This window comes from Xiphophorus hellerii, chromosome 12 (genome assembly GCF_003331165.1).
Source record: "Xiphophorus hellerii strain 12219 chromosome 12, Xiphophorus_hellerii-4.1, whole genome shotgun sequence".
In the NCBI taxonomy this organism is placed as follows: domain Eukaryota; kingdom Metazoa; phylum Chordata; class Actinopteri; order Cyprinodontiformes; family Poeciliidae; genus Xiphophorus; species Xiphophorus hellerii.
Genome location: NC_045683.1, coordinates 22265052 through 22290443, shown reverse-complemented (window position 1 = coordinate 22290443; position 25392 = coordinate 22265052). Strand labels below are relative to the sequence as shown.

At 38.7% G+C, this 25392-nt stretch overlaps 2 protein-coding genes and 1 long non-coding RNA gene across 9 annotated transcripts in view; 1 reads left to right on the top strand and 2 right to left on the bottom strand.

Moving 5' to 3' along the window:
* The window catches only part of tcf7l1b (transcription factor 7 like 1b), a 46464-nt gene extending 44804 nt beyond the window's left edge, over positions 1-1660 (bottom strand). For 2 of the 5 annotated variants that reach the window (XM_032578517.1, XM_032578518.1), the window contains exons 1-3: positions 620-1660; positions 441-513; positions 196-323 (exon numbers count right to left, since the gene is read on the bottom strand). In XM_032578517.1, coding sequence (XP_032434408.1) covers positions 196-323; positions 441-513; positions 620-805 — 387 coding nt within the window. In that variant the 5' untranslated portion in view covers positions 806-1660. The remainder of the gene's footprint in view (positions 1-195; positions 324-440; positions 514-619) is intronic. The other 3 variants (XM_032578515.1, XM_032578519.1, XM_032578516.1) reach the window with 2 other exon arrangements.
* A 3997-nt stretch (positions 1661-5657) lies between these two features.
* ube2d4 (ubiquitin conjugating enzyme E2 D4) overlaps positions 5658-25392 on the top strand; it is a 32456-nt gene continuing 12721 nt past the window's right edge. The window contains exons 1-5 of one of the 3 annotated variants that reach the window (XM_032578335.1): positions 5658-6054; positions 24394-24457; positions 24635-24666; positions 24745-24822; positions 24933-25038. In XM_032578335.1, coding sequence (XP_032434226.1) covers positions 5929-6054; positions 24394-24457; positions 24635-24666; positions 24745-24822; positions 24933-25038 — 406 coding nt within the window. In that variant the 5' untranslated portion in view covers positions 5658-5928. Of the gene's footprint in view, positions 6055-22364; positions 22675-23057; positions 23296-24393; positions 24458-24634; positions 24667-24744; positions 24823-24932; positions 25039-25392 lie in introns of those variants that run through there. The other 2 variants (XM_032578336.1, XM_032578337.1) reach the window with 2 other exon arrangements.
* Positions 11310-17575, bottom strand: LOC116729661 (uncharacterized). Its single transcript, XR_004341187.1, has 2 exons — positions 16885-17575; positions 11310-16412 (listed from the first exon to the last, which is right to left on the bottom strand). It is a non-coding gene; the product is annotated as an uncharacterized LOC116729661 (long non-coding RNA).

Below are 25392 nucleotides of genomic sequence, written 5' to 3'. Positions count from 1 at the left end.
AAAGAGGTAGTTAGTACTGCTCCTTGAGAGGCCACTTGGAGGGAATATGGCGGTCTGGCAGTGCACAAGGAACTTTCACGCACGGCCAAAGTTGTTTTTCCTCTTTTTTTCTCTCTCTTTTTTTTTGTAGAGAATGACAGAATTGAGAGAATGCATGAGCACAGAGAGCACAATATCCCATGGGGGGAAACTTACCGTTCTTGCACTGGGAGACAGCGAACTATTGGACAGGTATGGATTGGTGAGGTCAGGAAACATAAGAAACTGGTAGCCCGGATAGTGAGGGCTCTTAAAAAAGCCACCATCTTGCTGTCTTCTTAGTGCTGCAGAGGAGAAGGAAAAAAACTTAAGGGTTTGCTGAGGCAAAAGCGACACATTTTCTCACTTTTTTCATAACTTAAAAAGACAAATAAAGGGAATCTTGAATGTTTTTTTTTTACCTTCACCGAAGTAATCTCTTGTTTTCTCATAACTTTCTGAGTCGGGTCTGGTTTGGGGGCGCCTCTCTGCCTGCTGCAGAAAGGGAGGACATGCATGCATATGGATTAAAACTCCCCCCATTCCTGTTGGCAAGCCACTTTCTTTTCAATTTTGCAAACGTTTTTTCTTCGTTGTTTACCTCCGAGTCTGACGAGCTGCTGTTGTTTTCCGACTCGTTCACTAAAGAGGACTTCACGTCATCCAGGTCCCTCTCCGCGGAGACGTTTTCGGAGATCTTCTCCTCCTGCTCCCCTTCGTCTTTGAACGAGATCATTTCATCGTTGGCCCCCAGATCGTCCCCGCCGCCTCCGTTCAGCTGTGGCATTTTGGCACCCGAGTGGAAAGGATCGAAAAGGAAGGAAGGAGAAAAACACACACACACTCACAAAAAGCAGTTTTTCTTGTCTCAGCGTACAGTCCAAAACGTGCCACTGGTGGAGTCAGCTAACTACAATAGTTCATGTTTCACAACTCCCATTTCATCCTCTGAACTTGGTTCCGTGATCCATGACCAGGCTTGTGATGATAATCCACAGTTAAAAAGAGAAAAAAAAAGTTGGAAAAAAAATATCGATAAATGTTTGGCTTCTGCGGCCGGATGCGCAGCAACTTGGCAAAGTTTCGCCTCTTTCGCAGCTTGCGGACAAACTTGTGGTCCCTGTACGTGTTTTTTTTTTTTTTTTTTAGCTCTTGTGCTCCTGAGGAATAGGAATATTGCTCTCCTCCTTACAGAGTTAGCAGTAACTACAACCCTACCGAAGAGAAAACAGCACGTCCGACTTTATCTCCTTAATATCCATGCGTGAGAAACAATGGCTCAAGTAAAAAAAAAAAACACACAGCAGGAAAAAAAAAAAAGAAAACACGCGTCGCAGAGCTGCTTTCCTTCCCTTTATTGAACAGTGTTGCGCTGTGTTCCCTCTCCACGACCAAAAATAAAATAAAAAAAAACAAAAAAAAACACGCAAAGTTCAAAACTAGAGGAGGGGGTGGGGGGGAAGAAAAAAAGGAGAACTCAAAAAGAAGTGGGAGTGGGGAAAAGAAAAACTGCTCAACTGTTCGCCCCTTCCCTCCACATTGCTGCCGGAGAGTGCGCTCCGAAAAACTACTTGGGTTGTTCGAGTGGAAGGAAAGCAGCAGCCCCGTCCGTAGAGGAGGAGTTTAGAGCGCTGAAAACCGACACTTCATTCAGCAGCATGCAGATCAGCTATTCTTAACCCTCAACCCACCTACTACCCCCACCCACTCCCGCCCCCTAACACACACACACACACTTGCAAAAGCACAGTGGCTACAACTACATAATAATAATGATGATAATAATAATAATGCTTATTTGGTGGTTCCTCTTATTATTCATTAACAGGGCGGCTCAAGATTTTAAAGGGGCCCTGAGAAGAATTTCATTTGCTCTTAAAGAGATATCTCATATTTTGTGAAGTGGTGTTCTTTAAAGTGACTGTCAGAAGTACCTGTAGGAAAAAAAAAATCTAAAGTCAAATGTGTGCACTACTATATACTAGTGTGTATATGTATATATATATATATATATATATATATGTATATATATATATATATATATATATATATATATATATATATATATATATATATATATATATATATATATATGTATACAGTACAGACCAAAAGTTTGGACACACCTTCTCATTGAATTCAATGAGAAAGTGTGTCCAAACTTTTGGTCCCACTTCATCCTCTGAACTTGGTTCTGTGATCCATGACCATATATATATATATATATATATATATATATATACTAACCTGTGAATTTGCAGAAAAGCTAATAAATTCTCAGATCCATGGAAGGCTAGCAGTTAGTCAGACTGGTGGCGACGTTTTAGCAGATTTTAGCTATTTAAAATCACAACATTTTCATGAGAGACTGCTCTTAAGTTGGTTTGTTTTCAAATGAACAACTTCCATGTTAAGTTAACTTTTTGCTGACAGCAAAAGGTTTTTTTTGCGATTATTGAGAAATTTCTTGAAAGCATGCCACCTTGTTGGGAACCTGTATGAGTAGGGCACCTAAACTGTCTCCAGCCCAGGGTTTAGCATCTCCCTAAATCCAGCCATGTGGAGCAAATATTTCTAATTGTAGCAGGCTATTATTTGTGCAAAGGCCTCAAATGTTCCTGTGATTTTTCACTTCACGTTGTTGTTTAAATATTTTTTGATTTAAACGTTTAGAATAGAATATGTGTTTGATTTTATAAACTGTAGCGTTTGAATATTGCACATTTAATAGTCTAGATTCATAGTTTATCGTACAATGTGTTTTTGCTTAAGCTCTGCATTATTCATTTTGCATTGCTTATTAGATTTTTAGCCGTAAATAGTGTTTTGCAACCATATTACATATGAACTCATACTGTGATAACCATAAGGAAAGTCCTGTGCACACTGACTCCCCATTGTCAGTCCTTTTCTAATGTTAAATCACTTAAAGGAATCAAAACTATTTATTTATATCATTTTTACTCACAACCTCTGCTTAACACTGCTACACTCCAACTTTATTGGTTAAATTCAGCTAAACACAGTTTGTTTCATCAGTGTTGGCCCGGGTTTTTAGTGATAAAACTCAAAATTACACACTACTGTGCAAATTGCATGTCTGTGTTGCATGGGGAAAGACACTATGCCCTAACACCTGGGTTAAGCCCTTCCCATTATGGCCCAGAGATAAAACAGGGAAGAAAATCACTGCAAACGTTGTGTGGGAGAAGATGCCTGACTCTGATCCAGTTTGAGCGAGTCTTTTATTGGGTCCAAAGCAGAATCTGAATTGGGCCCCAGAGCTATAACCTGACTAACAAGCCCTTTTTAAACTATTATAATTTTCCTCTGTACGTTTTTGTACGAATTGTACTTTATCAATTCTTTAATATCTTCAAAAATACAATTTTGAAGAATTAAAATGTTTTTTAAATACCTGTTAGTCATGAAAAGGCATGCACGCTTTGAGATTCTTATGGTTTAATAACCGTCAATAAGACACTTTTTGTTTGTTTGTGTCATGGGATTTACACAAAAATGTAAACAAAAACATGATTTAGTAGCTTTTGTTTGAACAGTATTCTTTATTAATAATATAATTATAGACAGAGTAATGTTACATTGAGTGTAACATTTATTTGTTATTTTAGTTTTGATACATGGAAAAAATAGCAAAAATGGAATAATTAGCAGCTAGGTTTCAAGCAGTTGTGCATAATATTTATTGTATCCATTCTCTGCTAAAACAAGCTGGCATTAGCTGTGTAATAACTCAGCCAGCACTTGGAGGAAAAACAGCACTGCATAAAAAAACTCCAGTCATTTCATTAAAAGCATTTCACACCTCGGAAATAGTAAAATGGAAAGTTTCTCGCAGCTTCTGCCATTTTTGCCGACCAATGCCTGTTCATAAACCTTGAGAGCAAATTTATTAGCAGTCTCACAGTATGTTCTGGGTGAGAGGTTTTTGGCTGCCCCCTGCTGGCCTGGAGGCCCTAAGCAGCAGCCAGGGTTTCTCATGCCTCAGGCCGGCTGCGCTCTGATCCTCCTGTCCGTCTCTCATAGACAGACGTTGACGTTTGAGGAACAGGATTGTGGGCTTGGTGTTGCAAGCACTCTTGGAAGGACAGGGGGAAGTAGTAGTTACAACACTTTTTTTCCTCTCTCTCTCTCTTTGTTTTGTTCCTGTGGTGTAACCTGCACATAAATCTTAATCATAACAATGGGTCAGAGATGTACTTTAAAGCTCTAAAAAAAGAATTATGTGCAATCCCGAAGCGCTGCAACTTTTCCCAAGGTTTACCACAAGCAAGTTAGCAGTTTTCTGATTATTCTTAGAATATTGCCTCATTACGCCTTCACCTATTTCAGCCCAACGCCAGTGGACCCGGTACTTTTCTTTATTGCTGATGCCATCTGACAGGCTGCTCTTGTTTAAGAAAAGAAGCCACTGATGTTGTTGACTGCGTGTCAGCAAGCTGAAGGTTGACTGACAATTCAGCAGTGTCTCCACGGGCCTCATTAGATCCCCAGATTCCTTCTGGGTGTTGGCGTGTGTGCGTGCGTGTGTGTGTGTGTGTGTGTGTGATGCTCTGTGTGTCTATTTGTATTCAGTTAAAAGCAACATATAGTGTGCAGCTTCTATAAATTTTAGTAATAGGGGGGTTAGCTTGTGCACCGAAATACACATTGTTGCGCTTGCATGTGTGCGCGCAGGTGAATATTTGGCCTTGGGGCAACACATCAGTGTCTTTTTAGGGGGTCCGCAGTATGCATGGAACATAACAAGCGCATTATTCAAATGTTTTCATCACCCACTTCTATAGTGCAACCCCTTTAACTGAAACTCACCCACAGCCTTGCGTTCATATGTTCCAGAATGTAAGAAAATGCATATATATTTTTATTAAGTACATCAAGTGTCTGAACTGAAATTCACTACTTATGTCCCTGCAGGTGTAATTACATTTATTCTGTGCTCATGCACCGTGCCCTCATAAATGATTGATAAAATCAAGCATTAAAATGAGTGAACACAGAAAAATAAGAACATGTTGCAGTAGCTGCTCAACAGGAATATATCTACAATAATGACCCCTCTCTGCCTCTTTCTCTCTCTCACACACACACACCCCAACACACACACGCCGACACACGCACACGTGTTCAAGCACCGAGCCACTAAGCTCCACTGCTGTAAGGAGACTGTTGTTCTCTGTCAACTGTAACAGTACAGTGAGAAATAATCCAGGTTGTGTGTAATGTTTTATTCCTGTGAAAGAACATCTCACCACATGAACTCGCTGCTTTTGTTCAAATGACACGTTTAAACATATTAAAGGCTTCTGGAGCATCTTAGAAGTCCACATCTCCCATATTGCGTATTCTCAAAATACATTTTTAGTTCTATCTGAAATTTGTACATTTGGTCGGATTCAAAATGCACACATTTCCTCTTCTCAAAGTGGCTTACTGTCATGAAAAAGTCACAAAGTCTTTGATTTAGTCCATAAATTCAGCAGGAAAGTCATTTGTTTTCATTTAGAGTGCTGTGAAAAAGTGTTAAAAGTGCCACTTACATATTTTTATCCTGCTTTTTCTTTTTTGTCACACATAAATGTGTCAGATGTTCAAATTAGTTTTAATATTGGATCAAAATAAGCTGATTAAAAATAAGGAGCAGTTTTCAAATTGTGGTTTTATTCATTAAGGTGAAAAAAGCTATCCAAACCAACCCTATGTGAAAAACTAATCCCCCCTAAACCTAGTAACACAACAGACATCAGGGGATGAAATATTTTAAATCAGCCACGTTGGATGGATTTAGGTATTAATAGCACTGGATCCAGACTTTGACTAGGCCACTCCAAAACTTAATTTTGTTTTATTTTTTAGGTATTCAGAGGCAGGCATGCTACTGAGCTTTAGATGTCTGTCCTGCTGCAGAACCAAAGTGTGATTGGACTTAAGGCTCTGTGCAGATCAGCAGATGGCTGGACTTTCTCCTACAGGATTTCGTGCAAGATATCAAAATTCCTGATCCCATCAGTTATGGTGAGTTATCCTGGTATTGAAGAAGTAAAAGTAGCCCTAAACCGTAATATTTCCACTTCTCTGTTTGACTCTCACTTTGATGGTGAGTTGCTTAAATGCTGTACTCATTTTAAATTAGAACAGGACAAAAACCTTCCAAAAAACTTTTCTCTCTATGGAACATTTTCTCAAAAGTTTTCTTCTTGTACATATGAGACTGAGCTTTGTGCTTTTGGGAGAGTTTAAGTTTGGCCTTAAACTCTCCCATGGAAGCCATTTTTTCCCAGTCTCCTTTGATTGCTTTATCCAGTACTCTGATCTTAACTTCAGCAAGAGAGCTTTGGAGGTTGTTCTTGTGTTGCGACCGCCTAGTTGATTTGGTCGATGTGCTCCTGGGGTCATTTTGGTGGACCCGTCATTTTTAGGAAGGTTCAACACAGCTGCATGTTATCTCCAGTTGTGTAATATAAACTCTTATTTTGGTTTACTGACATCCCGAAGTTTTACAAATGGCTTTGGAACAATTACCAGACTGGTCAGATGTCAGTGACTTTGCTTTTCTATTGTATTTGAAGTTCAAATTTGTTTTCTGTATTACATTACAATTTTGTAATGATCTGAAACATCCAAGTGTGGACAAAAGCAAAAACAGAAGGAATTTGTATGCAGACCTTTTGTTTACATTGGGAACACACTGAGCTAGCCTACTTGAGTATATAGTTGATGTGTGTTAACATAAAGCCTCTCACACTGATTTGCTCATCAAATCAACCAAATCTGACCTCTTTCCCAAAACTAACACAGTTTGGGGGAAAAATTGATTTGACAAAATATCTTCCTTAGTTTTCTTTCCATATCTGCCTCCGCATCCCAACAATCCGCTGTAAGACAGCCGTGTTAGGAGGGAGATAGCATGTAACAGTGAGCTGATGAGGGGTCAGGAGGGAGATGCGAACAGCCACAATCTTAGCCTGGGGGCAGATCGACTGGTGGCCAGAAAATTTATTCAGAGGGTGCTGTCCCTGCATCTGCCTTACTTTGAAGTTGCTCTCACAACTCTGGCATGTCGTACGTGACTGTGTGTGGATTTTTTTTTTCTCACTTAAAAAAAAGAAAGTGTGAAAAAAGCAGAGATGGAGCCGTGTTTGTGCCAGCACACATGTATGTGGGTTTTTTTTTTCCCTTTTTTCTATGTGAAATGTGTTCCTATCGCAGAGTGCTTGTATGTAAGTGCATGTGTGTGTGGGCGTGCGTGGGGGTGGGTGTGTGTGTGTTACTGTTTGGTAGATGGTAAGAGTGTAAGACAGAATGTGGCAGAGAGAGAAGGAAAGAGAGAGAGAGAGAGGCCATGTGCCAATCCATGTGCGCCTTTGAGAATTCAAGGTCATCCTTTCATGTTTTGCCAACAGTCGGTCAATCAGTTTCCAATCAAAGTGGTGCTTAATTCAGCACTAATTCCCATCTTCTCCCCTCACTATTTCAGTGGGGTTGAAGAGATTCCCCGTCTTCCCTCAGATCTGTGGCAGACTGTCCAGCTTGTTCTGTCTGGCCAAACCCGGCCCGTCAAATTACCTAATGATGCATAGGAAATGTTCTGGTGTTGGACTTAAATTTCTGCTCAAGATATTTAGATCTCCCTTCAAGCAAGTCGAAGTCATGTTCTTTTATTAAACCAGCAGGCAAGTCAGAATATTTCCCCCCTAATTTATCTCTTCTACTTTGAAAATTAAAGAATAAATGAGGAAAGAATATTCATAAAATTTCAACATTAAGAGTCTGGCTCCCAAAGAAGTTAAAGATGCAATTCAGTAGAATATGTTTTCCTTCACCAGTGAACACTGACAATACAAAAACAGATTGATTAGGAAGTATGGGCTGCCATTTATAGGATTTGACACAATTCAAAGTAAATATATATATATATATATATATATATATATATATATATATATATATATATATATATTGAAGTAAAAAAAAAATCTGTTCTCCTTAATTCTCCCAGATTATAGGTTTGTTTGCTTATTAATACTTTCTGGCTAAAATAGCAGCAGTTGTGGAAGCAATATTGAGACCTGAAATTATTTTAATAAAAAACATCCATTTTCAAATGTTTCCCTATTTCTACAATAAGTAGTAACATGATTTAAATCAGTTTAAATTAATTTAAATAAAAATCTAAGGGAGTTTTTTTTTTCCTCTCTACCTCTCTTCCTCTCACTCAAAATATTTATAACCTAGCAAAAGACATAAGGGTACAAAATGTTTTGTTTACTAGAAAAAACATCCGGGTATGAAATGGCAGCTCACACCGGCCGAAGGGGCAAACTGACCTGAAGTCCTTTCCTGAGGACATAAATGTGTTTATTTCCATGTATTGTACACCATGCTGTCATTCATGGCCCCCCAAATTCTTTAGTTTGTTTGATTGTGAGTGTTGTGAACTATTCAAGGAATACTAGGTTACTTTAAAAGTCGAATATGGTAACCTCTCTTTTTTATTTTTAACTGACAAAGTAAATTCAAAGTCAAGGGGGAATTATTTTATAGAAGCTTTCTTCTTTAGGCAGAACACCATCGGTCACCTGTTTTAAACAAGACAGGGTTTGGGCCGCAGGTATCTGCCACCGTTTCATATCCACTGCAGCAGCAACAGATTTGTAACACATGAAACTTTAAATTTGTTTATTCAGTCGAAGGGCAGCAGCTATTTTCTGAACTTACACAACGCCTTTTGCATCAACACCACACCATATTAGCTCACCTCCTCAGTCATCACACTAAGTCTTGGTGGGAGTGCCTCATGCAATCATGGATCTCACAAAAATAACCTCATATCCGTTTTAATCCACTGAAAGGTCCCCTTTCCAGGCTGGTATGGGCGTATATGGCATTTTAGGCTGCACGAGGATATGATTAGATGACAGTTTTTACTGCCTAAAGGGTGTAGCTGAAACACTAAACTGTGCAAGGAAGGGAAAATAAAAGGCCGTGATGCAAAGTTTTATCCTTGCCCTTCTCCTCTGCGGTGGTGTTTTGTTGCATTTGCAGTATCTCCCTCCAAGTTTCACCAGAAAAGAAACGCGCTCTTCTGCCACACGGAAAAAGACAAAAGAAAAGAAAAACTATGGAACATTTCTGAATGATCACATTATGGGATTACGAGATTGCCGAGTCTCCTTTTGGAAAGATGACTAAATAATGAGTGAATGATGATAATGAGCCTTCATAAAAGCAATCAATACTCTTCATAGGACGGGTGCAACAGCGTCATAACAAGAAAGAGAAGAAAGAAAAAGAAAAAAACACATTAAGCCCAAGTCCTCTAGTGGGGATTTACATGGCTCCTAAGAAGTGCTCACTCACACCTCTTGTCTGAAATACACGTTCGTGTTTCTCTGTGTTGTGGAGGATGCTTTTAAGCAGCATTATTTCCGAGAACTTCAAAGCCTGCCAAAAGCACTCTCCTTTTGGAGTGTGCAGCAGCTTGAAAATGTACTTATATTTTCCAAATGGACAGGAAGAGGCCCTCACTGGTATTGAGGTGATGCTAATGCAGAGTGGCGCTGTTTTTTTCTTTATTTTTTGCTTAGGTTTTTTTTGTTTTTTTTTGAGAGCAACTAAGTTTACAGCTCAGAAATACAGCCTGCGTTAAAAAGTAATAGTCTTTTACAGCCTCAATTTTATTTTCTCTTTAATTCCCCATCATTTTAAACACTGGAAGGGAAATGTAATTTTCATTTTCCTGTGTCCGTATGGAAATCTGGCTTTTATAGTTAAAGGGGAAAAAAACAATCGGAGCCAACAATGCCAACAGGTCCTTGTGGACACTGTTTACTGTGTTCAGCCAAACAATGTAAACTAGCATAATTATCCAGGAGACCTGAGTCAGACTCTTTCCACATGCTGCATCCAGGTTTTCCAGTATTCCCTGGATTTTATTGATCCAGCTTTTGCCCCAGCGAGGTCCGAATTTTCAGCTGTCTGTGTTTTCTCAGCTGAAGAAGAACAGAGTTCCTCCTCAGAGGACTAGAGATTAATTCCTGCAATATAAACCCTTCCCAAGTCAGAGGGTGTTGAAATTTTTTTTTCTCTCTCTCTCTATTTTTTTATATGTCCGGCGTTTACTTTATGAGTGTTACGTAAATGAAATAGTTTGCATTTATGTGCGAACCATACGTTTTGGAGAGGCATGCATGGCAGCAGACAGCTGGAAGTAACTTGAGCCCATCGGTCACTTATCAGCACTGGCATCCATGCCATTTCCCATAGCCATCTTCGAGCCCGAAGAATCCAGTCTTTGTGTTCATCTCTGTGGGCCCTGTGTTAACTCAGCAGCCCCGCGCTGATTGTTGCAGAGATATTAAAGAAAATGGTTGATTTGTCTTTGTCCATTTAACCCTCGTCTTGTGACATCCAAGCTTTGTGGGGGTATGTGTGCGTGTGTGTGTGTGTGTTTGTGTGTGTATGCTGGTTGAAGGTGGAGGGGTGGGGGGTTCTAGTTGATGCAGATATGGACTGGGGGCAAAAGGGGGGCGGCTGCACCTGCCCTGTATGTCAACATCGCGGCCCGGAGCAGACACTCAAGAAGAGAGGTGGGTTTAACGCAGCTGACCTCACTGGAGCTGTTTAATTTTTCAATGCAACAATGGCAAATCTGCAGGATCCCTGTAGGACCGGAGGCCCTCGCTGTGTGGCCTTGAGATTATCTACCGGCTGAGCCCTCCTCGTTCGAGCTTATTGAACTTCCTCACATCCCCTTGTTTTTGTGGCTCTGAACTTTCCAGGACACTTTCTGAATGTCTGTTTTACGCATAGAGACAGGATCCCCCAAGGGGTTGTTAGGAGGTTACAGGGGGTTGGTGAGGAGGTCAGGGAGAAACTGTCAGTCTATTTCCTTTCTCCGGCCTTGGGAAACTGCACCACAAGTCTTTTTTGCATATTTTTAGTGTTCTTGCTGGTTTTTGTCTTTGAGTATCCACAGGAGGAGACAAACCTATTCCCAGTCCGCAAGAGCAGCTTAGTTTTTCTCATGGATAGCTTATTATTAGTGTTGATGTTTTAAAACATCTTCTTTACAACCTATAGACGATGGCGTCCAGCAAGGAATGCACAAACGGAGCCTGGAAAGCGTCATATATTTGCGGTGGACTCATGACATTGATTTGTATTGGCTGTGTCAGTATACTACTTTTCAATTGCATAAGTATTCATCTCACTTAAATCTCACATTTTTATAGATTACAAACTTAAACTCCAAATAAAAAGAAAACTGCTTTCTTTTTTTTTTTACCGAAAAATCTGAGAAGTGTGGAGTGCATTTTTCTTCACCCCACTTAGCTTCAACCCTTCAACTGTCACCCTCTGGATGTTTACATGTTCAAGTCAATGGGTTCATGAAGAGTCATCATGACAGTCAAAGGGTTTAATGCCCCTAAATAAAATACTGTCCAACCACTTTCCTTCAGAAGTGATGTAATTACTCCATTTCTGCATAATTTAGTCTCAAACCAGACAATCATTTAAAAACTCATCACTCCCCCCTAGCCTTGGGGTACTAAAAAGTTTCGCTTGGCTTTTATTTGCTTTACTATCTTCTATTCTCTGCTTTATTCTGTATTTGATTGTATTGTTTAGTTGGGGGTTTTTTTGTGAAACTGTGAAGCATGTCGGTCTGCTTTTGTTGTTTGTAAATGTGCTATACACTGCAAATACATTTAACTTTGATATTGACAGAACATTGGTGAATAAAAAACATTGCAAAGACCAATGTTATATGATTCTACAAAGGATTGTCTAGAATTGGGGTCGAGTCTTACCTCTCCATTCACTGTAGGTTCAAGCTGTCCTTTAAATATTACCCGTTAATTCATTGAAAGGTTTGCAATAATTTGGGACTGAAGGTATCGAAAACATCACTTTCGTGTCTTTTCAGCGTAGCTCACTCACTCACAATGAGTCAAAATGGCGCAAGAGCAGTGGTGTCATTCAAACAAAGCGCACAGTCCGACTTGTTTTCTCTGTCAGAGTTTGCTGCAAGGTCACGGCAGGTGTGGAGAGATCACATTAAGCTGAGCAAGACAGCCGTCATAAACCTGCTGGGCAGTCACGCTCATTTACATTCAGATGGCATTTGTTGAGAATCAGCCCAGCAGCCCAGATAATATTGCTCTCTGACATGTCTTACCTGCCGCACCACATTTCTTCCCGGCGTTATCTCCGAGCACATCGACACCTCTCCTCCTGCGGTGCGAGTTGGCTGCCACTCATGTGTTACTGTTAAAATAGCTTCAGTGTGTTGCTTGAATCATCTTAGTTTAGGTAAACAGTGATAAATGTTGGTCTGGGGAGCTTACTTCATCTGCAAACTTTGCTCTTGTGTCCAAGGGGTCTGCTTTGTAACACGGTGTGTGCTGATGCATTGTGTCATATGAGGAGGGAGAACCTTATCTTGACAAAAGGCAATGAGCACCGCTTTTTGGAGCTGCTACACTTAAAGCACCTTTTAAGCGTGTGACACTAATCCTAGCTTGTGTTGCTCTTTTCTAATTTCACAATACAATTATTGCTAAGTGAATGGGAAAGCGCATGCCAACAAAAATACGTCCTTGCTGTTTTGATTTGGCCCACCTCTCTGCAGCTGCTCTGAGCGCCGTGGAAAACAAACAGTGCAATGCAGCTGGGCTCCTCGAGAAAGCGAATGGGGAATTTTAATCCCGTTTTTTTTTCTCTCTCTCTCTCTCTCTCTCCTTTAGCACCAGTCAGATTTATTTGGTCATAAAGAGAGGAAAAGCACCCCGCCATCTGAGAGGGATTGGGAAGTGAGAGTGTGAATTATGCCAGAACCCCTGTTGCATACTTAGGAACACAACAGGCCAGGAAATGAATCCCCGATAGGTCAAAGTGCTCAAAACACAGAGGAGGCCAATTAGCTGGGACAGTCACACACTACCGAGATACCTGCGCAGCTCGGATCCGTCTGTCACACTTTAACGCCGAGCACTTAGAACTTGCTAATAGTGCTGCAGTGCAGGCCTTAAACAGTGATCAAATTCACAGTAACACTTTTATTGCCTTGAGGCGCATAAGCATTGCAGCCACGGGCCAACTTACGCATGTCTTTCATCCAGTCCCGCAGCGTGCTCTGAAAACAAACTATCCAGAGATCCTCAAACCATTTCCAGCTGTCACATCCCTGCGCCGGTCTAACTCCTAACCCGATCTGACAGGGCAAGGCAAGGTGAGGGTCGGGCCTCGAGGAAGATTCATAACATGTAACCTAAACTTGAAGCATTATTTTCATAATTGCCTGTGGTTGAAAAATGAAGATCCCAGTGTGCTGCGTCTTTTGTCTCTCTTGTTACCTTTAACACTTTCTCATCTTACAGTGGACTCTAAAAGTCTTTATTCCAGCAATAATAGGGCTATGAATACTGCAATGCTACAATTCCATGAAGACGGACTACTACAACTACTGATTGTCCTTGAATTATCTACTCAAGTACTTTAAAGTATTTCTGTTGCACACTTGCAACTTATTTTGGTATAAGCATAAACCCAGAACAGTATCTATGCATCGTTGGTTCTCCCTAGTTCTAAAGGAACATAAAGTGGCAGAGCCTTTTCACTGTTTTGCTAATTTAACCCCCAGAAAGAGCTTTTGAGTCAGGCGAGGCGGGATATTTAGTGACACAGTCCGCCTGGCAAATAGGCTCCAGTTGGCGATGGGTCGAGATAATGCATATCAGTGACATTAGCGTACCATCTGGATTTAGTTCTGCTGTAAACCTGTTTTATTTCAGTGCTTGCTTACACTTAGGTAATAAAACTACTTGTGTGTTTTTTTTTTGGACAAAACCTCTAGTTAAATTAGGTGCTTTCAAAATGCAAACGTCATGCTGGAGAAACTTCCTGGCAGGAAGCCCTGAAGGCAAACCTCTCTGATGTGCAACACGTCCTCTCAGAGCGCTCCTGTTGTCAAAGGTAATGCCCAAAACACAAATTCTGTGGGTGAATCTGCACAGTCGGCTGGCAAGGGACAAGGGCTTTTGACACTGAAAGCTTCCTGGTTTGTGTTTGCAGAAAAAGCTGAGGAAAACATCTAGACTTTATTAATAACAAAAGGAATTTTTTTTTCTGACTGTAATTTAATATTTAGAAACCATTTTTCATATGTGTTGTTCAGACAATTACCTACACACAAGACAAGAAACCTTGGCCTCAGTTATCCTTCATCCGGTTATCAGCTGGCTGCACAAGAATCTCTGTAATATTGACCTTTGAGAAATACCTAACTAAAAACTAACTAACTTTGTTACTTACTTGTTTACTCATAGACTTCATGGCTTACTGAAAAACCTAATTTTTACTTTATAACTGTATTACTCATGTATTGTATTGCTTACCCATTAAGCTGGTAACTGAATTACTAAATTGCAGGCTTATATACTGTCTCACTTACAAACTTACTTTTTCTTCACCTGCAAAGTTAGAGTCACTAGCAAAATGGCTGACATATCTTTGAACAACCTGCTCCCTTACTTGCCACCTTGGTTTCTTATATTCATTGTCACTTAATTACTACCTTAATTAACAAGTCAGTAAATCACAAACTTCCTCTTTTTTTTGACTAACAAACTTTCAGACTCACTAAGTTTATTTGTACTTTCATTTTCTGTTATATACTAGCCTATTTTTCTCTAAGTAATTAACCAACTTATTTCAAGCTTACTTTGTGCTAACCTACTTGGTTACTAGGCAGATTAACTAACTAACTAACTAACTAACTAACTAACTAACTAACTAACTAACTAACTAACTAACTAACAGTATTTCTTTCTGTGTCACTAAGATTCTTGCAACATATTTTCAACTTCATAACTTAATTTCTGCTTTCTAAAATCCTAGTTGGGTGACGTGTCAAAGAGTTACACCACATTCTGGGAAGGCTGCTACAGGGCTTACTGCTGGTTATAAATCTTGTATCTGTTGATCGTCGACAAAATTGCAAAGAATTGCAAAAGAATTAATAAAACGCTTTAAAATGCCTCCAGAACCTGAATTATTGTTGCTTTGAAAGAACAAAGGGTTGCTGAATGGATTCAAATCAATGTTACGGGCCAATGAAATAAACATGTCTGATTGATGGTCTAGTTTGGTGCAAACATATATTTGATTCTTTTTGCAAATGCAAATAAAGATTTATTACATTTTTAAATGATGTCGTTCATGCGCTTTCTCTAAAAGGCCAACTTAAGTTTCACTTATGCATTTCCTGGAAAAAGAAAACAAAAGAAAAACGTTACCTGATGTAAAATACATAAAATCAGACAAAAAAGTACAAACATGACCAAGAAGAGCATTGTTGCTGAGATGATGTAGTTTGTAAGATATGGCAAAAATAAGTACCAAAACTGCAATGCAAGACTCATCTGGATTTCTACTGAAAGCTCCGCTTTGCTCTGTTAAACAGATAAATGTCTTTGATTATCCAGGGAATACAGGAATCTACTCATCCTGTTCTTTCTGCACAATAAGACATGGGACAATTTAAACCTTCTACTAAAGCTCCTCAACAACCTTTCCATGTCATATAAATAATACATTTTCAAATCCACCTGTGGTTAAAAGCACATTACAGTATGTGTGCAATTTCACCACTTCGGCTCTTAGATAAGATTTGCTTGCTTTCTGCAGGAAAGCATGCAGGCCATCCTGCGAAGATATTCAGAGAACGCAAATAAGGAGCAGAGCTCCAAACATGAACTGAGGAATGTCAGGATGTTTAGTATGAAACAGTCAGTCGGAGCTTTGTTCTCATTCATTTCCTGAAAATCTTGATAATGACTTGGACTTGTAATGAAAGGTGATGTGACAAGATGCTGTTTCAGCGTTTTGATTTAATTGGCGCTTGTGAGTGTGCATATATGCGCAAATGTGCGCGTGGGTGTGTGTGTTAGTGTGTGGCCTCGTTTTTGCTACAGTCTAAGGATCATTTTTCCAACAAATACTACATTGTGAGGACCGACTGCTCCTTATGGGGCCTAAAGCCCGGGCCCCAAAAGGAGAGGTGCTGTTTTTTGGTTAAGGGTTAAGTTTAGGACTAAAGTGTGAATTGAGTCTAGGTTAGTTTTAGGGCATGTCTTATAGAAATGAATGAAAAATGAATGGAAGTCAATGCAAAATCCCAGTAAAGATAGAGAAACATACTATGCGTGTGTGAGTGTGTCATTCTTTATCAGACCTCACTATCCAACCTCTTACCTCCCCTTTTGGGCCTTTAGGAGCATCCTGTGACCTCTGACCTCTTGGACAATAGAGGCCAGGACGTTTCCCAGTGAGCGCTGATGGAGCCAACAACAGGAACATGAGGGGTGCTCCTGGGAAACAAACTGTTTATTGTGCAGCAGGATGGACAGCCCCTCCTGCCCCCCATGCCCCAGTCACTTACTTTCTCACACAATCAGAGACACTAACCACACACCTCTCCACAGTAAAATCCTGTCAAACGACAGGTGGCAGCTCTAAAACCTGAACTCTGTTGCAGCAGACGTGCTTAAATGTCTCATATTTTCTTATGGAAGTAAGTGCATGTGTGAGGGCTTGTTTCTGGCTGTAACACAAGTACTTGCAGAAAGATAACAAGGATATTCTGCTTTCACCTAACACCCACACTGACACTTTTTTGCATCATTTAGCTTTGAGTTGTACTCTTTCTATCGCTGCGTACATGCTGTCCCAGCTATCGCACGCTTCTTCCTTTTTTTAAAAAACATTTTGTTTGGAGTAAATCATGAACTGAAAATTAGTAAAAACCTTAAATTTAAAAAAAAAAAAGAAAAAAGGCTTTACCCAGTCATTTGTTGGTGCTGCCACTGCCTGTCTGTTTCAGAGGAAATCCCTCCTTTGTCTCCCAAGGAAGCTCGGCAAACTAGGAAAACCTGAATTTATCATCAGAGCACAAACAGCTGGAAAACATTTCATTAGGGAGAGTCACCGCAAAATGTATTAGTCAACATTTCACACTAGTTATTACCTACGCTCTGGAGACTGCTCAGTGCAAGAACAGCACAGTAAAACAGTTTCCAGAGCTGTCAATCACCTTGCCAGAAGTGTGGTGCAACCCAGAGACACAGAGGGCCCCAGGGATTTCTCTATAAGTGCTTAACCCCAGATGGATTACTGCTGCTTTCTGACTCTATGTGTGGTTATGCCTGTGCTCCACATGATGTACATCTGATGAGGGTGGATCTGATGGGATTGGAGCAAGGAGGCTGGATCTGATTTCAGACTCTTTTTTTTATTATTTATTCAGCCTTCATGAAATAAAATAATCAATCATTAATAAAAGAAAATTTAATTAAGAGAAAGAATCCATAACCGAGACTTACTGACTCTCAAGAGTGACAGGAAGACGACGTTCTTATGGAAAAAGCAAGTACATTAGTTACACTCAACAGTTTATGTACAAGGATGCAACTATGCAGCTTTTACCAAAACGTTTTGACTCGAGATTTTAAAATAACATGTATTTAGTTAATAAAAGAAATGCATGTTTAAAAAAATTATTACTAAACAAAATACTGTTTTTTCTAACCATCAAATAAATTCAAATAACAATAAATTCAAATAACAATAATTCAAATATGAGAATATCGTGACACGTAGCAATCTACAGCTTCCTGATACTCTGGGATTCAAATATGAAGTGTCCGTTTCTCTTAGCCACTCTTGTAAGAAAATATCTACTCTAGAAAATAGCCACTAACCAAACTCGTAAATATCTTTAGACAAAAATTTGAAGTTTAAATCAACCGGAGCAGTGAGAAACTAGGCTGGACAACATGGAGCCATGCATGGGCAATATGGAGGAGAACAGTAAGGGAAGTAAAAAATAAAAATGAAACAAACCAGGCTCACAGTTAGAGAATTGCAGAAAAATACATTATGTTATCATTTTTATTTTGTTTTTTGTTTTTGCACACAAACGTGGAAGTCAGATTGAATGGAGAGAGTCTGTAAAACTAATTTGCTTAAGTCTTGACAAAAACTTTGGGCCATTCTAACATCAATGGGGTTAAATTCAAACGGTTCCACTTTTGAATTGTGGAATTTAACGGGTGTGTATTTAACTCCTTAACTCCTTGCTACCTTAATTTCCTGCATTACATGAAATGTATAAATTATTTTTGTTTTTGCCTCCAAACAGATTGTTAACTTTCAGAGTCCTCTCAGCATGACCCTGTCACCACCATGTTTCATAGTAGGTGTATTGTGTTTAGACCAATGTGCATTTTCCAAACCCGCATAGAATTTGCATATACATCATATTTTTTGCATTTGTAAAACATTCAGTAAAAAAACACACTTCTTTGAAATATTCAAAAGATTAAAAAAAATCTACTTTATGTTTTTTAAGTGACAAATTGTGAAAAATTCTATCTATCTATCTATCTATCTATCTATCTATCTATCTATCTATCTATCTATCTATCGGTCTGTCTAGCAAGCTAAGATGTTGCAAAATGTTGCTTAAAGGCTTGTCTTAGTGTGAGAACCTTTTCTTGTAATTAAAACTAAATCCCTTGCATGCTTGTTAAAACCGTTTAATAAGCACATCCTTGAATCTATAAATGTTTATATGATTACATCACACTGGCCCTGCAAGCCAAAAAAACTATAACAAAATAAGAAAAGCTCTCACTCGTGTGCTGACTTGTCTAGATGCCTTAGAGAAAGCCACAGACGTATGGAAAAACTCTCTAGTATTTGCTTTTAATATTTGATTTGACTTTTAAACTTACCTGCAACGAAAGTTACGAAAGCACAGATAAACACTTGAGGGAAAACAAAAACTCAGAAACTTTCCAGGTCAGAGGCCACCTTAACACTGACAAGCAAAATCAAATCACAGCTAAGGAAATGAGCCATGAACTTCTGATTGCTCCATACATAATGACCCTTTTTTCCAGTTGCTCAGCTCAAGAATTATTTGATTGTGCAGAGTGCTGACTTCACTGCAAACATGAGCACTGCTTGCACATATTGCCTGTGTGTATAATCAAATCAAGACCACTGATACAAGGAGTGAACAAATATCTCTTAGTACGCCGGAACAATGGATCTTTGTTCCATAAGAGAGCCCTCAGAAAGCTAATAGACTGACCGAAGGTAGGACACCTCGGGGGGACTGTGAGCCAGGCTTTTGCATGCCATTAATTGGTAGTGCTTTTATTGGATAATTTAGACATTAGCAGGAGCCATTTAAGTTAATTTTGAAAATGACAGCAAGCATATGTGCTTTGTCATGGCAACTATGGAAAAATAGAAAAAAAAGAAGTGCTATTAAAGTGAATGTGCAGAGGCGCAGACACAGTGTTAGCATGATTTCCACAGTGAGTGGAACGTTTACAGTTGAACTTTCATGTGACCAAAAGGACAGATCACGGGAATCTGCTGAGTCTGTGCTTTCAGATAATACTACACCACTATAATCCTTAGAAAACATCTAACCTCACATAGTCGCTCTTTCTGACACATTTAATCCTCGGATAATACGAGATTTTGCGACTAAAACTAAAACCAACTAGGCAACGGTGGGAAATCCCGCTCTATTTCAGAGATGTTTAGTCATAAAGACACAAACAATATTACACATTTCCTTGAAATGTTACAAGGCAGCATTTTAATCTCCACTGCTGTTTCCCTGCTGTTTCTGGCAGCTACAAGCCCTGCTGGTTTAAAACAAGCAATGGAAAGCAAAGAGCCATAATTTGGGATTGCAGAGGGAGCTACAGTAGGGCAACCCTGGGAGGCTTTGTGTACTGAGGCTTAAAGACAACAACGCGTGGGCTTGACTTTGTCTGAAAACCGCATGCTGATAAATGGCCTCTCCAAGTAGACAAACTGAGAACACAAGGCCCCTGCTGCACAAGACCAAAACTGCTACCTCTGCTGCTCACTGAATCTGATTACTGGCAGGCCCCGAGGACAGGCAGGTCATTGAGAGCACTGAGATGAGCAAACAATAAGATATTATCTGAAGGAATCTTCAGTTTTCCAAAGGAAAATGGTCCCTCTCAGTGTCACATTGACGATAGGATCGTCAACCTGACACTGAATCAGCCATTTAAGAAGAATGAACACTACGTCCCATTCATGCACACTCTCTAAAATAATGAGAGGTCTTTTTTCACCCTTGTTTAAGACATATAAAGGGGAGCTCATGCGGTTCTGTGAGACAAGGCCGTGCAGAAACCGGAGCATGCAGCTGACTCAGATGAATATGCCTTTACAGTGATTGGGTGTTGAATGAACAATTCCAAAGACTTCCCCCGCCCCCTGTTTTCTTTATATACATGAAAATAATATACCCGTTTGACTTTCATTGCCTCTGATCCATTGTTATGCACATCTCCACTTAAAAAAAAAAGATTATCTGAAAACACAAATTTTCCCACTAATGAGACGAGGAGTTTTCAGTTTAAAAGTAAAATAAAAATAAACTTTGCAAAAATATTTTTAAGTGAAAGCTTCATGATACTTCAAGCTTGTTGAGTGATTTCTGTACTTTTGTTCTTTTCAAATAGTGACATCTTGTGGACACCTGGAGTCACCGAATACATAATGTCTTAAGCAAACGAAAAATGAAAAGTATTGTCTGAAAGAACAGCTAAATTATTTTTAAATTATACATGTGCTTACATGAAACAATGCGAGAGCCACACAGTTTTAAAAGTTTAAATTATGCAGTAATAAATATTATCAAATCAACACTGAAACCTTGATTTTTCTTTTTTAACCAAAAAGAAAAGGGAATAGTTTTGAATCTTGTTTAGCTATTGCCATGAAACATTTATCAAATCACTTAATCAGTTCTAGACTACTACAGACCCGAGAAAACGCTCAGCTGTACCAGCAAAGTTTTTCTGACATTTCCTAACAAGTTTTCCCTTTTTTACCCCCACACATAAATTATTGAGATCAAATAACAAGTTTTAATATTGGACAAATTAGATAACCTGACTAATTAAAAAGTCTGTTTTATTTTATTTATTTAAATATTTAATTATTTTTTTCAGATGTGACCTTCAAACATCTTACAGCTGAAAATGAGGAGTGGTGTAAAAATTTGAACATTTTGCAAAATTGAAGGAAACGCAACACAGACAATGGTCAGGCAAGCTTTCCAGACACAAGCAGATACACTGAAGGAACATTTCCAAGGTGGACTTGTTTTGGTTTACATGTGGCAACAATCTGTTTCTCTTTACCTGGTCTTTAGAGGAGGGTTTAGAGAAAGAAGCCTTTTCTACCAAAGGATAAACAAAAAACATGTATTGCTAGAATCTCCTAAACAATTTGTGAGCGAATGTGTTATGGTCTGCCATAGTGGACCAACCTGAACTGGAACTTTTGGGCCATAATCACAAACTTTTGTCAAGGTGGGTGAAATTATGACCGCCTCCAAATGCCAATCACTTTTAGTCACTTTTTTAGAATAGCTTGAGCACAGCAAAGTAAGATTTTGAATTGGCGTACCCTTAATTCGAAACTAAATATTGCAGAATATTTGTGGGGTCACCTGAGGTTGGTTGTAAACAAGAGACGTCCTTACAGTAAGATAGACCTTTTACAAGGTGAAGTAGGCAAACACTGCCAAGTCAAGATATTGAATGCTAATAGAGTTCTAAGAAGACTGAATGTTGAAATGGATGTGCACACTCAGCTTTTTTTTCACTTCTTCAATCTTCAATCTTTTTTATTTAAAGAATTAGCTTATTGCTTTATTATTATTGTTGTTGTTGTTATACATTACACCCTAACAGTTGTAGGATATATACAGTACAGACCAAAAGTTTGGACACACCTTTTAATTCAATGAGTTTCCTTTATTTTCATGACTATTGACATTGTAGATTCACACTGAAGGCATCAAAACTATGAATAACACATGTGGAAATATGCACTAAACAAAAAAGTGTAAAACAACTGAAAATACCCCTTATATTCTAGTTTCTTCAAAGTAGCAACGTTTTGCTGTGATTACTGCTTTGCAAACACTCGGCATTTTCTTGATGAGCTTCAAGAGGTAGTCACCTGAAATGGTTTTCACTTCATAGGTGTGCCCTGTCCGGTTAATAAGTGGGATTTCTTGCCTTATAAATAGTCATGAAAATAAAGAAAACCCATTGAATTAGAAAGGTGTGTCCAAACTTTTGGTCTGTACTGTATATCCTACAACTGTATATATCAGACATCTCAGACGTGATCTATATATATATATATATATACTGTATATAAACTGCTTTGAACCGTTGTTACATAGGTCTCGCGATATCAACTGTTCGCTTAGCACGAAGAGGAGTCAGACACACACAGCTAAAATATCTCCGGATGTTTTGTTGCTGTCTTAAGTAAGAGCGACAAAAAAGACACACGGTTTATCGCACTAGTTGTGCTCTAGCCCAAACGAACATACTTCCCGCATCTCAGACGTGATTTGTTGACTGAAGGCAGAGCTGAATTCATCAGTACGCGGCCACAGAATCCTAATTGTATGTCTGAGGTGCTAACTGTTAGCTGACAGGCTACCTAGCATAGCCAGCCACTGGAGCAATGGCGTTGAAAAGAATTCAGAAGGTGAGTGTATATTTTCTTGCTTTCGTAACCGGTCAAACATTGTCGTGGATGTTTCTCTTTTAAAAATGGCTCGCTGTTTAAAGATGGTGTCTTGGTGTTACATTTCTACGGTTAAATTTGGCCTCAATGCTGTGTTTCTTTGGGCTGTTTTTCAAAAATAATTCAAAGACAAAGGCGAGTTGACCACCGCCGGCCCAGTTGGTGCATTGCTACAGTGATGTTGGCCCACAATAATCCGTGAACCGCTTTTTAAATATTGTAGCTTATTTGTGTGAAATGTTATCTTTTCTTCGTTTTTAAAAAAAACAAACTTTGTAATGTGTCCTGTCCTTCTGTTGGAATAAAAGTAGTTCAGAAGTCAGTTCACAGATTAACGTTTGGCTAGCTTTTATCGGTACGTTTATAAAGTGGGGACGTTGGATTGACTGGTTGCCATGGCAAAGATTTCCGGATAATTTCCTCGCTTTTCAGTCGTCAGAATCCTGTTAGTTTCTCTGTAACGCTGTAGCGGATGGTGTATTTACACGCTGAATGACAGCTGCACGGTGGTTGCCAAATTTGAACCCTACAGTCAGTGTTGCCATATATGGAATGGCAAATGGGCCACTGGAGCAGGCTATGGTGTGTATTTTTATAATAGGCTTCCTTTCAAGTGACGTTAAATAACAGGATTGATTTCTACTTAAGAGTCTAGTGTTTTGCTGTCTGTGTTGATTGTGTTAATATGTTTATTTGTTGGGTTGGATTTGTGGTTAATAGTTTTATTTCTCTACTGATAGGAGATTTTATTTTATTTTTTTTAAAACGTTTTTGATTAAGTTTTGTATTACTTATATTTGAGACACATTGGATAATTTGAACTACTTACAAACAACACTTTTAGGTGTTAAACTGATTGCCATGTTTCATAAGGAAGATGTTGCATAAGTTTGACTTCTATATCAAAACCAAAAAAATGGGTTTTGCCTTTTTTTTAAAAAACAATTGGAATAAGTATTAGGGAATTGACTTGTAATAACCTAAGCCAGAAGGTCACATTTTACTGTTAAATATACTAATGTGCTTATTAACAAATTCCTTCCAGGTTCTGTGGCGTAGATAAAAAAAAAAACAACAACAAAAAACTATAGTTTTAAGCTGTATTAGGAAACAAATTTGAACAATTCTAAAACTCACTTTGGTCTTTGTTGTAGTTGTTTTAAAATTAATACATTTTAATTTATTAATTAGACATTGGATGTCTAATTCAGTGTTGGTGTTGCGCTGTAACAACTGTCTTGCATAATATTTCAGTATTAAACATTTTTACAAATATTTTTATGCTGCATTCATATTGAGATTGTCCAGCTGCAACTTCTTTTGCCACTTATGCTACAGAGAAGTTCTGAAGCTCTGAAGTTCAGTTAGTCAAATTACTTAAAAAGTACTTCAGTTTGAACCTTCAGTCATGGAGATAAGTTGGGGATATCTGCAAGTTTGCACTCATAGTAAAAACTGTTCCTATGTAGTGTGAGCTTAAAACATGGACTGGTTTAAAATAAACAGAAAATACTGTTGTTTTTTTATTGTACATTTATGTTACGGTAATAATAGTTGAATCATTAGCTGTAAAAGGTTGTTTAATAAAACTGCAAGTTTGTTTGTGAAGCCTGTATAAAATGCATTTAAATGGTTTCACACATTCAAGGCTAAATAGATGTGTGACTGTCTTTCTTCAAGGAACTGTCCGACCTGCAGAGGGACCCTCCTGCCCAGTGTTCTGCTGGACCGGTCGGTGATGACTGTAAGTATTGTGTTATGGACGTATGGGTAAGCGTAATAATACCAATACCAGGACTCCCTGGCTAAAAAGATATTGTCTCAATTACATATTCCTTGTTGCACAAAATAAATGTTTTCTGTTGTGTATTTTTAATTTTATATCACTATATCTAATTTATATCATTTTTTTTCTAAATAGTGTTTCATTGGCAGGCAACAATAATGGGTCCAGTAAGTACCTCTGTTTCCAACTTTCAGCTAAAATATGAAGTGCTATTATTGACTTTGTTTCTGTTTCTATGCCACCAGAGTGACAGTCCATACCAGAGTGGAGTCTTTTTCCTCACCATTCACTTTCCAACAGATTATCCCTTCAAACCACCAAAAGTAAGAGTTGTTTCATAGGTCTTACACTTCAGTTTGGCACGATTAACTCATTAATACTAGTAGAACGCAGATGGTTATTGACTGCTTTCATATCTCATGTTTTGACACAGGTTGCGTTCACAACAAAAATATACCACCCTAATATCAACAGCAATGGAAGTATTTGTCTGGACATCCTGAGGTCACAGTGGTCACCTGCACTCACAGTCTCGAAAGGTAACTACCGGTTAATTGCTAAAGGAATCACTAGCACTGATAAAAGTAGCAGTGGGTGATATAGTAATTGAAAATATTGATGAGATTGATGCATTTTCTCTGACGTTTTGTAGCAAATAGGATATTTAAACCAACAAAGACCACCAAGTATTATATGTAGCAAGCTAATAAAAAAATTCTATATTTTTTATTTTCTCCCTGCAAATATAACTTTGACTTTTTACAGTCACAGAATGTGATTGTATAGGTTTTTGCAAGGTGTTTTGTATTTCTACTTTTCACAAGCCAAATTTCTAACCTGTTCTATTGAGGACGTAGAATATTACAAAGTCACTCCTATATTTGACAATATAT